At 39.8% G+C, this 12580-nt stretch overlaps 1 protein-coding gene across 1 annotated transcript in view; it reads left to right on the top strand.

Moving 5' to 3' along the window:
- LOC103219518 (histone-arginine methyltransferase CARM1-like) overlaps nt 1-12580 on the top strand; it is a 169603-nt gene that overhangs the window by 57737 nt on the left and 99286 nt on the right. Inside the window, exons 3-4 of the mRNA XM_073022222.1 lie at nt 5909-6015; nt 7049-7153. Of these exons, the coding sequence (XP_072878323.1) occupies nt 5909-6015; nt 7049-7153 (212 nt within the window). The remainder of the gene's footprint in view (nt 1-5908; nt 6016-7048; nt 7154-12580) is intronic.

Below are 12580 nucleotides of genomic sequence, written 5' to 3'. Positions count from 1 at the left end.
AGCCTTGGTTCTGCAGAATTCATGCCCTTATAAAAGGAGACACCAGAGAGTCAATAGCTTGCTGTCCCTGCCATGTGAGGATGCAGTGGAAAAGGCAGAAAACTACAAGCAAGGAAGGGAACCCTTGCCGGAACCTAACCATCTGGCACCTTGACCTTGCACTTCCCAGTCTCCAAAACGTTGAGAAAATAAATTTCTGTTTAAGCCACCTAATCTGTGGAATTTTATTATGGCAGCCTAAGCAGACTAACACTGTTAATAATATAATAAAATTGGATTTTTAAAATATCAAACAGTAGAACTGACGCATCCAGCTTAGTACTTATTTTGTAGGCTATTTATGTATTGCATGGATGCTGGTGTAACACAAAACTTTATTGAAGCTTCTCTTTTACATTTTCTTTTTGGAGATAATTGGCGAGCTATACAAGAAGACCAGCTGTGTAACTTTATAGTCAAAATCTTGTTTTTTAACCAAAAATGATATTTTTCAACTTGCCATATATCCTATTAACTTAATTGGGCATCCATTATTTTGGGTTGTATTAAGGGCTCAAATTTCCCCCAAAGGATAGAGACTTGCAACTGTTGAGAATATTCAAAAGATTATTTGTTGAACAAATTAATTTACCATAGGCTTTGAAAGTCCAAACAACAGAGACTCAAAGAACTCACAGATGGGTGACAAAAACCACTGCTGGCAATCTCTGAGAACTCAGAGAGAATTGGAGAGGTGCCAGGAAACTAGAGCCGGGTAAATATTGTCCAATATCTTTTTAAAAGAGAAAAACGCAAATATAGGAAATTGTAGCTTAACACACTTGATATTTTTGACTCCCAATCAGATTTTATAAGCAAATAGTTGAGTCCAGAATTTAAGGGAATATAATCAAAAGCATTGTTGAAATTAAGAAAAATTAAGATCTACTTAGTCTCTGATGTTGCCTCTGAGAACAAACTGGAGAAATGAGCAAAATGACATGACAATTAAGGAGCTTTGTAGCTTTATGTGTAATTGAGTGAGTCTCCATGAAAAGTGTTGACACAGAAGAAAGCTAACAGTATATTGCTAGTAGTGAAAAAGTAGGTCGTAAACCAATAGAGTACAATAGTATTGTTGTATATAATATGGAGATAGATGTTAAAATGTAAATAAAAATTCCTGGGAAAGTCCCAAAATGTTATCAGTGATTATCTCTGGGAATTATTTTTCCTTTTTGGCTTTTCTGCTTTTCTAAATTTTATATGGTTAAGTAAGAGACAATTTTTTTTAATTGCAAAAGAAAATGGTTAAGGCCGGGTGTGGTGGCTCACACTTGTAATCCCAGCACTTTGGGAGGCTGAGAAGAGTGAATCATTTGAGGTCAGGAGTTCAAGACCAGCCTGGCCAACATGGTGAAACCCTGTCTCTATTAAAAATACAAAAATTAGCCAGGCGGTAGTGGCTCACAGCAATAATCCCAGCTACCTGAGAGGCTGAAGCAGAAGAATTGCTTGAACCTAGGAGGCGGAGGTTGTGGTGAGCTGAGATTGTGCCACTGAACTCCAGTCTAGGGGACAGAGTGAACCCTATCTCAAAAAAAAAAAAAAAAAAAAAAAAAAAAAAAAAGAGAGAGAAAACAAAAGAAAGAAAGAAAAAGAAAAGGTCAAAAAAAATCATAGGAGAACAGAAATGTCAACCAATACATTGATTTTTATGTGTAGGAAGATGCTGTGAAGAAATGGCATTGCTTTTACTGTAATAGCATATTCTTACTATGTGAATGTTGCCATACTTTATTGGCTGAAATTTTCTTGTTACCAGAATCACCAGGGATACAGATTCTGGGTTTTATCATTCTGATACAGTAGACTTGGAGTGAGGCTTGGAAGTTTAGCCACAGGGAATTGGTCAAATTATGGCACATTATTAAGCTGAAATCATATATCCATTAGCAATAAGGTAGAGAAGACTACTTAATGGCCTAGGACATTATTCATAATATGTTAAATAAAAATTACTGGTTATAAAATAATACAATGTAATTTTATAAGTAAGAGGAATTTTTACACACACACAAGCATACCCGAAATGTTAAGCATAATTAGTCACTTCTGTAATGGAATCGTTCTTTGTATTTTATTCTTTTTGATTTGTTGCATTTTTCTAAATTTTTTATACTTTTCATTTGTTGGTTTTGTAGTTATTTTTAAACCATCATTTGCATCCTTTCCTTTATAGGGGTATAATTGCAAAAGATAGAGTTGACAGAAATTGTATAATGAAGAGACATTTTTAATCAAAGAATCCTTCTGTTTTCATTTTTAAAAATCCACATGGAAACATTAGTGAGGTGAGGTTAATTACTTGGTATGATCCCTTACAAATTGGTGAAATAGTGATTGTTCAGGGTATACTGTAAATCTAATCCTGATCTACATTTCCACCAAGAACTCCTCCCATTATCCTTCTCGAGGTTCTTTCGAGGAGATGGCATTCCCTTGTGCAGGAGAGGCAGTGGTTACACGTGTTTGCATGTTTATTTTCCAACAAGATCTTTTTTCGAACTATCTGTCCCCACATGGGATGGCCCCAGGGCCTCACAGGGCTGCTTCTCAAATTAAATAGTTTCACCAAGTTCATTGGTCATTTTCCCAAATGTATTAAATTTACATTTCAGACTTATTTGTTAGGGTGGCTACTACATTAGCACTGTGTTCTAGAGACTAGCGATAAATGAGGCTTAAACTTCTGCTGTGGTTTAAGTGTCACCTGCAAAACTTATATTAAAATTTAATTGCCATTGTGACAGTATTAATAAGTGTGACTTTGGCTAGGCAAGGTGGCTCACGCCTATAATCCCAGCACTTTGGGAGACTGAGGTGGGTGTATCATCTGAGGTCAGGAGTTCAAGACCAGCCTGGCCAATATGGTGAAACCCATCTCTACTAAAAACACAAAAATTAGCTGGGCATGGTGGCAGGCGCTTGTAATCCCAGCTACTCGGGAGGCTGAGGCAGGAGAATCGCTCGAAACCAGGAGGTGGAGGTTGCAGTGAGCTGAGATCATGCCATTGCACTCCATCCTGAGTGACAAGAGTGAACTTCGACTCAAAACAAAAAAACAAAAAAGAAGTATGACTTTTAAGAAGTGAGTAATATCGGGAGAACCTGCTCCGGATGGTTACATGGGTTCTTTTCTATTTCCTAGGTGTCTCCGCCGGTTTGAGAAATAAACAGAAAGAGTACAAGAGAGAGAAATTTAAAGCTGGGTGTCCGGGGGAGACATCACGTGTCGGCAGGATCCATGATGTTCCCCGAGTCGTAAAACCAGCAAGTTTTTATTAACAATTTTCAAAAGGGGAGGGAGTACACGAATAGGGTGTGGGTCACAGAGATCACATACTTCACAAGGTAATAAAATATCACAAAGCAAATGGAGGCAGGGTGAGATCACAGGACCACCAGATGGGGCGAAATTAAAATTGCTAATGAAGTTTCCAACCCACATTGTAATTGATAACATCGTATCAGGAAACAGGGTTTGAGAGCAGACAACATGTCTGACCGAAATTTATTAGGCGGGAATTTCCTCATCCTAATAAGCCTGGGAGCGCTACAGGAGACCGGGGCTTATTTCATCCTTTTCGCTTGACCATAAAAGACGGCACGCCTTAAGGGGGCCATCTACAAACCTACCCTCAGGGCGCATTCTCTTTCTCAAGGATGTTCCTTGCTGAGAAAAAGAATTCAGCGATATTTCTCCTATTTGCTTTTGAAAGAGGAGAAATATGGCTCTGTTCCATCCAGCTCACTGGCGGCCGGTTCAAAGTTACCTCCCTTGTTCCCTGAACATCAATGTTATCCTGTTCTTTTCTCAAGATGCCCAGATTTCATATTCAAACACACATGCTCTACAAACAATTTGTGCAGTTGACACAACCATCACAGGGTCCTGAGGCGACATTCATCCTCCTCAGTTTACGAAGAAGATGATGGGATTAAGAGATTAAAGTAAAGACAGGCATAGGAAGTCACAAGGGTATTGATTGGGGAAGTGATAAATGTCCATGAAATCTTCACAATTTATGTTCAGAGATTACAGTAAAGACAGTCATAAGAAATTATAAAAGTATAAATTTGGGGAACTAATAAATGTCCATGAAATCGTCACAATTTATGTTCTTCTGCCACGGCTTCAGTCAGTCACTCCGTTCAGGGTCCCTGACTTCCCACAACAGAGTAAGCCATGAGAGCTCCACTCTCATGTAATGGTTAATGTCAATAGAGTGGGTTGTTATAAAGGGGACCCTCTCTGTCTCTTGCTCTTGCTCTTGCACAGAGAAGGCCCTCTGCCTTCTGCCATGGTAAGGCACAGCAAGAAGGTCCTCACCAGATATCGTCCCTCAACCTTGGACTTCCCAGACTCCAGAACTGTAAGAAATTAATTACTGTTATTTATAAACTACCCAGTCTGTGGTATTCTGATGTAGTAATACAAAATGGACTAAGACACCCCCTAAACAGTTTCCCAAAAACTTGATTTAGGTAGAGAGATTGTGATTTTTTTAAATCTGTAAGTTCAGTATAGTGTGAATGATGATGGTAAGCTTAGAACATGAGATTGGAAAGATGTTTGTCATCCTTGGCTACACAGGAGAATTTACTCCGGAGGCTTTTTTAAAAATAGAGATGCCTTTTCCCTACCACTAGAACATTTAATTACTAGATGTAGGGTGAGGGTCCAGTATCCTGTAGGTTAAAAAATCTTCCCAAGTAATTCTGATCTAGAGCTGAGTTTGAGATCCACTCTATTACAGCAACTAATTCTGTCTATGATGTTCCAGAATACAGCAGTGAAGAAATGCTAGTTGAATAGAATCTGGGAGGACGAATAGAATTTGACATCAAAGGATAATCTAACAGAAAAAAAATAGAGGAATTCAAAGCCAAGATTCCTGGCCAGGACTGGGTTGATGTGAGAATTTGTAAGTGTTCAGCATGGTGGAAGCATGGAGGTCATAGGGCAGGTCTCATGTGTGCAGGAAGACAGCACGGAGAGGGTTCTGGAAAGTGCATACAGGTTACGGACAGGATCATCTAGAATATCTAGGTTGGGTCTAGAATGTGAGGGGCCAGAGAACTTATCATGAACCAAGAGTGTGTGGGCATTAGGGATCCAGCCAAGGCCATAGTATAAGGGAGAGACCTGGTCATAGTGCCTGTGGTGGAATGGGAAGAGGCCACAGACAGTGGAGACTACTGGGCAGTATTCACAAGACATCTCTGAGGCAGAAGTCACAGGAAATGGCCACTGTGAACACTGTGTTATCTATTAGCAATATCACTTCTGGAATTTTTTGAGCTTTCACTTCAATATTCTTTCCTCAAATGACAAAGCATTTCTTTGTATTCAAATATCCCCAGTTATTTTACCTTTTCTCTATACATTTAGGTAATACTAAATGAGAGAGAAAAAATGGTCATGACAATAGAATGAGGTTATATGAATGTCTATATAAAATATATGTGTATATGTATGTATACATTCTATTTTTTATATTCATATATATATTTTTTTCTTATTATCAACAATCACCTTCCCTAGAGCACTTTCTGAGTATAAATCTATGAGCTTTGTAAGCGCAGCACCAGGAGAATTTCTGGAGCCCAGTCTCTGCCTGTGTTTCTTTGTGCTCTCTCACTTGACATTTCTGAATGCAAATATGTCTGACAAGTGTAAATAAGGGTGTCACAGCTCGGAATAGTACCCATTTCCGCCTTGCCATCTCTTATCATGTATGTGTTCAGGGATGAATATGCCATTTTCATATTCTAATATTTTCACAGTTGGAATTTTTTACAGAGTGCAATGGTGAGCTCTATGGCTTCCAAGGTGAAGAAATGGATCTGCTTTATATCCTTGTAGAATTCAGTGCATTTGCAAATACTTTGAAAATATGCCGAAATCAAAAAAAGGAATACTCGGTGTTCAGCCAGTGGACAGAAGAAGCGTCTGCTGCACAGTACTTCCAGGTCAGCAGGGTTATCCTTTGTGGAATAAATTGATTTGTTTCAAGGTGTGCCTCTGAACACATCTGGGCAGGGTGGGTGGAGAGGAGATAATTGATACTGCAGTGGTTCTCAAAATGTGGTCGCCAGACCAGCAGCATCAGCATTACATAGATTTAAATCCCCATTCTGCCACTTATTACATTGTCAGGACTTGGGCAAGTTGCTGGATCTTTCTGAGCCTCAGCTTCCTCATCTGAGAAACATAATTCATCTGATTGTCATGATGCTTTAATTTAATTAGATGAGGCTGTGAAGCACTTAGCATGGTACCTGGCCCATAGAAAGGCCTTAAATGGTGCCAATTACAACAATAATATTTCTTACTAGTATTCAGGGATTTATATACACTACATCACCCAACTGGCTTGCCTCTGTTTCCATCAGGATTACCATGATTACTACCTTCTGCCCCACTTCCATCTCCACCAGGATTTCTATCCAAGTTCTGTTTTTCTGTTGAGGCTAATGGGGCTCATCAGGGCAGGCCATCCCTTTTGGCCCTGGATCCTTTCTTTCTTGACTCTATTTTTTTTTTTTTTTTTTTGATAGGGTCTCGCTCTATTGCCTAGGCTGGAGCACACTGGTGTGATTATAGCTCACTGCAGCTTCCAACTCTTGGGCTCAAGTGATCCTCCTACTTTAACCTCCCAAAGTTCTGGGATTGCAGGTGTCAACCATCCCAACTTGTCTATTACTCTTGATTTGTGCTCTCTCATAACCTCTGATTTAGGAAGGGATCTTGAGTACTTATCTCATCAATATCTAGGCCTGAATCTATTGAATCTATGTAGTCAGAAGTCTGGGATCTACTTAGAATTCTATGCTTTACATATAGGGCCAACATGGCCAAGTCACTGTGTCTCTCAGAGCCTCAGCTTCTCTGTTTGTGAAAGATCATGTCTTTCTTGACCAAAGTGGCTGTCAGAATCAGATGCTCATGATCGTGCTGACTTTGTGGGTTGTTTACTCCCCCTCTTTTCTCCTTCCCTTGTAGTTTTATGGCTGCATTTCTCAACAGCAGAACATGATGCAACATTTTGTGAGGACAGTCACTTACCACAGAGCCATCCTCCAGAATCACATTGACTTTAGAGACAAGGTAATACCGGCAGCAGGTTATGAATCTCATGCATTTCAGAAACCTTTTCAAGACCAGAATCAAAATGAAACTTTAGTAGAATTACCATATGACCCAGAAATTCCCCTTCTAGTTATACACCTAAAAGAATTGAAACAGGCATTCAAACAAATACTTGTACACAAATGTTCATAACAGCGTTATTCAAAATAGCCAGAAAGTGGAAACAGTCCAAATGCCCATCAACTGAAGAATATATAAGCAAAATGTGGTATATTTACGCATGGAATATTATGACTATTATTCACATTTGTATTATTCATAAGAAGGGATGCAATGCTGATAAATGCCTCACCATGGATGAACCCCAAAAACATGCTAAGTGAAAGAAGCCATTCACAAAAGATCATGTGATTCCATTTATGTGAAGCATCAGAATAGATAAATTTATCGAGATAGAAAGTGCACTAGTGGTTGCCAGGGATGAGGGAGAAAGGGAAATAGGAAGTGACTGCTTAATGGGGACAGAGTTTCCTTTGGGGGTGATAAAAATATCTTATAACTAGATAGAGGTAATGGTCACCCAATGTAATGAATGTATTAAATGACACCATACTGTACACTTTAAAGTAGTTAATGGCTAATTTGATGTTATGTGAATTTATCTCACTAAAATTATTAACCTTTGAGTGTCAGGAACTCGAGAGACTGAATATACTGTTTTGGTGCATCAAACAGTTTAGGAGCTTTATTGCCACATAATAAATAGCTCTTCGTGAGACACTCTACTTCAGTTTTTTCATAGACTCCACAAGTACATGCATTTATTTCCCTCGTGAAATGGATATGAATGATGAATGGTTGCCAGCACATTATACAACTATTGTCTAGGGTTCTTCTACCTGTTAAAGAGAAAAACTGTTCAAAACACTCAACAGCTTATCTCTGAGGCAACAGTACTAGTCCAAAGACTTGGCAGTATGGGACCTAGTTTCATATTTTCTCCTTAACTAGCTGTGTGATCTTAGGCAAAATGCTGAACTTCTCTAAGCCTCACAGTCTAGTCTACTGACATAATAATTGTAGATCCATGGTCTTTGAGTTTTGCAGCATTACTCCCCAGGAAGGTTGTGGTGGATATTGAAATAATTATCCCAATAATCATGCCTCCCTGTATCCACACATACATAGTCATGTAGCTCCTTCTCTCATCAAGAGGCATTCTAATATTTTGCCCCTTATCTCTGTGCTGACTTTGTGACTGCTTTGACCAATAGAATATGACAGCGGTGATGTTGTTTGAGTTCCAGAGCCTAGGCCCTAAGGAACCTCATAGCTTTTGCTCTTAATTTCTTGGAACCCAGTGATTACCATACTGTGAAGGAGTCTAGCCTGCTAGAGTTCAGAGGTCACATGGAGAACTGAGGCACCTCAGCCAACAGCTGCCAGACCTGTGAGCAAGGCCATCTTTGGTCTTCCAGTCCAACCAACCCTCCTGCTGGCTGCAGAAGAATGAACAAATCCAAGCAAGACCAGGAGAGAAACTGCCCAGCCCTCCCACAGAATTGAGAAAATTCATAAATTGTTTCTGGTTTAAGTTACTAAATATTCTTGCATCTTTACCTCTGTTTTCACTAACTATTGTTGCATAATAGTAGTTATAGTTGTATACAATACAATTATACAGCTGCATACAAGTATATACAACTGTATGGTATTGTTATACAACAACGTTTAATGAAAACAGAGGAAAAGATGAATGAAAGGTAGTGATACATAGGCCCCCAGCTAGAAGTTGGTTTGCACATGGCTTTCTATTCTTTGTCATCTCCATTCTGCTATTGAGCCCATCAGTGAAGTTTTTATTTTGGTTGTCATATTTTTCAATGCCAAAATTTCCATTTGGCACTTTGTTCTGTCATCTGTGTCTTGGCTGACACTTTCTATTTTCCATTGGTTTTAGCGGTGTTCATGATTGCTGGTTGGAAGTTTTTTAATAATAGCTGTTTTAAAAGTCTTTGTCAGATTGTTCTGACTTCTATGTCATGGCAGTGTTAGTTTCAGCTGATTATCTTTTCCCATAAGAATTGAGGTTTTCCCAATTCTTCTTGGTTGGATTTGGGCTGCAAGTTCCCTCCCCATAGTTAATCTTCTGAGGGCTATGTTTCATATGTCAATTCATTTTTCAAAGCCTTGGCAGTGCTATTTGGATCTGTCCACTATGTATGTCACCCAGTGGTCAGCCTGGCACCTGGGCAGGGTTCTCAAAGTTTGGTATGCTAATTAGTACCAGATCCATGCATGCACAGGCTGAGGATGACCCCAGGAATGTATAAATGAAAGTGTATGGAGATGCTTTGCCAAGCTCCTTCCTTTCCGTGATACTTCTTGGTTTCCTGTGATCACTTTTCAGTCTCTTGCCAACAAGTTTACTCTGCCATGTACTTCCATGACTTTGCCTGCATATTGGCCAAGCAGAGAGAGACCGAGAGAGGAAAAAAAGCACTGGGGGTCAGCCCAGCCTTGGGAATGACAACTCCACTGAATGGGGAGGAAGGTTTCCTTCCCTTATAGTTTTGTCTAATTCAGGCTGATGTTGGTAATACCACAAGATTCTTGGGGATAAGAATGTGGAAGAAGGGAGGAAAAGGAAGGAAACAGAGGGAAGAGAGGAGGGGGAGAAGAGAGAAACACAGAGTATTTTCACACCCTGACTATATGGAATTTACTTTCCCGCTGCTAAAACCAGAACTACAGGGTGTCTCAGGACGTCTCTTTGTACCCTGGTGCCCATTTCTGGTGTGTCGACTTTAGGCCAGGGTTTACTGGAGGAAAAAAGGAGTAAACTCACTGTTGGTTGGGTAGTATTTCAAATCCCAGTCTTATCTCCTGATATGGTTTGGCTCTGTGTCCCCACCCAAATCTCATCTTGAATTGTAGTTCCCATAATCCCCACATGTCCTGGGAGGGACCTGGTGGGAGGTAATTTAATCATGGGTTGGTTACCCTCATGCTGTTCTTGGGATAATGATGAATTCTCATGGGATGTGATGGTTTTATAAAAGGCTTTTCCCCTTTTGCTTGGCACTTCTCCTTCCTGCCATCATGTGAAGAAGGATGTGTTTGCTTCCCCTTCTGCCATGATTACAAATTTCCTAAGGCCTCCCTAGCCATGTTGAATTGTGAGTCAATTAAACCTCTTTCCTTTATAAATTACCCAGTCTCAGGTATGTCTTTATTAGCAGCGTGAGAATGGACTAATACATTTCCTAATCTGCCTGACATTCTTAACTCTTCGGAGTCCTAAAATAGTTGCTCGAGGCATTCTGTTCAGGTGTTACAGCTGTATTCAGTGAGAAAGAGAGAGAGAGAGAGAGAGAGAGGGTGAAGTGGGCCTCCTCCAACCCACCCAGGACTGGACACTACTAAAAGCCACTTCTATGTGCTCTGATGGGTGAAAGTAATGGGTAAGAGGCAAAGGTGAGACCAGAAATGGCAGAGTTTAGCCAGAGTCTTACATGTCGTATGTCTTGAGGTGCCCAGCAAACAACTTACTTTGCCAGTGGGACATGCCTGGTTAACAATTATGAAGTAAACATTCCCAATGAAGAGGATCTGCTAGGATAGATGGGCAGGATGAAGACAAAGGAGAAAAACTAGTTCATTTTTGAGCTTATCTGGTCTTCAAGGTTGTGAGTAAGCAATCTTGTCAACCTAATGTAGGTTTTTTCCAATTAAAATAAAATTTAACTCTGAACTGCTGGTTTCTTCTTCATGGTTTGAGCATGTTTCCTGGAGGCATTAGTTTTATTTAGGAAATATTCTCTCTCTGTACAGGGACTTAGTTTTAATCTGTAATCTATTTTCTATGTTATCTATGATCGATTTTAAATTCTGGTTACAACTTTAAAAACCACTCCCTGAATTACTAATGACACTAATAACTTACATTATAAAAGTCTTTCACAGACTTTTCACATGGATTGTATCACTTGGCCATTTCATTTTTGTATATTTTCATCTATAACAATGAAGATATTGGACTAGATTATCTTTAAGGTCACTCCCAGCTCTAACTTCATTTGATTTTACAAAATACCCTTTCCCTGCCTTCCTGAAATAGCTTCCTCTGCCAATGAAATGAAATAGGCATCCATCTGTTAGGGGTTATGAAGGTGATAATTAATCACATGGTTGATAATTAATTATATCCCTTTTCTTCTTTGAGTTCTGAACCAATTTAGAAATAGACACAGATGTCAGGAAGAAATCACAGTATCAACGTTATTGTTGCTGTTTGCAGAACAGGGTTCAGACCTATGGCCAAATGCAGTTTCCTAAATCTTCTGCTCCCAAACCGAACTTTTCCACTCACTTGCATGCCAAACAACTGGTCTCCCAAACAAGTCCAGAGCCTGCCCCATAAGGTTCTCACATGGGAAACTCAAGGACACACACTTGGTTGGGAGTGGGCAGGCCGACCCCTCCCAAGTGCATGTGCTATGCTTCCTCCATCCTATTTCCCAGTGTCATCATCAAGGTGAGTCATTCCTGCTAAGGGGAAAAAGAGGGAGGGGAAATGACCACTCTTAATTCCATTACTGCCCTCTCCTGGGAGTAAATATTTCCTCCCTTCTGAAAATTGAAGGAGAAAACTGACCCTACTTTAGTTTCCCAGGAATCCCCTGGTTCCAAACAAACCAGGATGGTTGGGACCCCTCACTCCATCTTTTTTAGTCCTTTTTTTGTTTGCTTACATCATACTGAAGAGCATTCTGGAATAATGCCTGGGAGTCTGTGGAGGATGCTCCTTTTTCACTAAATCCTTGCATTCTTTCTCATTGAAATTGACTATTTAAAAGGGCATTGAAATTGACTGCCTAAAAGCACAGGGTTTTAGAATGATCAATAACAATGGCTATTATTTATTGAGCAGCTTAGTATGGGCAAGCACCATGCTAAGGGCTTTCCACACACCGTTTCTTTTAATCTTCATCACAACTTTATGAGATAAATACTAATATTATTGCTCTTTTAGAGATGAGAGAATAAAGGCCCAGGAAGGTTGATAATTTACCTGATTTTATACAACTAGAAATAAAAAGGCCAGAATAAGACCCACTTAGTCTAACTTTGGAGCCTGCACACATAATCCCTGAAAGGCATTGCCCATGGGAAGGTTGGCTAAAATTGCTAAGGGAGATTTTTGTTTCTCCAGCCTAAGGATGGGATAAAAACATTTTGGTTACTTAAACATCCCCGTGAATACAATGAGGTTGCCTTGCACGATGGTTACATTCATGAGTTCTGGAACCAGAGAGCTGAGTTGAAACTCCTGCTTGACCACTTACCATATACCTGCCATAGACCTTTGTCCTGTATGTCTTGAGATCTTGGGCAGGTTGTCTACAGTCTCTGGGCTTTGGCTTCCTTATCTATAAAAGTAGG

The sequence above is a fragment of the Chlorocebus sabaeus genome, chromosome 12, assembly GCF_047675955.1.
Source record: "Chlorocebus sabaeus isolate Y175 chromosome 12, mChlSab1.0.hap1, whole genome shotgun sequence".
In the NCBI taxonomy this organism is placed as follows: Eukaryota; Metazoa; Chordata; class Mammalia; order Primates; family Cercopithecidae; genus Chlorocebus; species Chlorocebus sabaeus.
The sequence above is the reverse complement of the archived record's forward strand: the minus strand, read 5'-3'. Positions and strand labels throughout refer to the sequence as shown.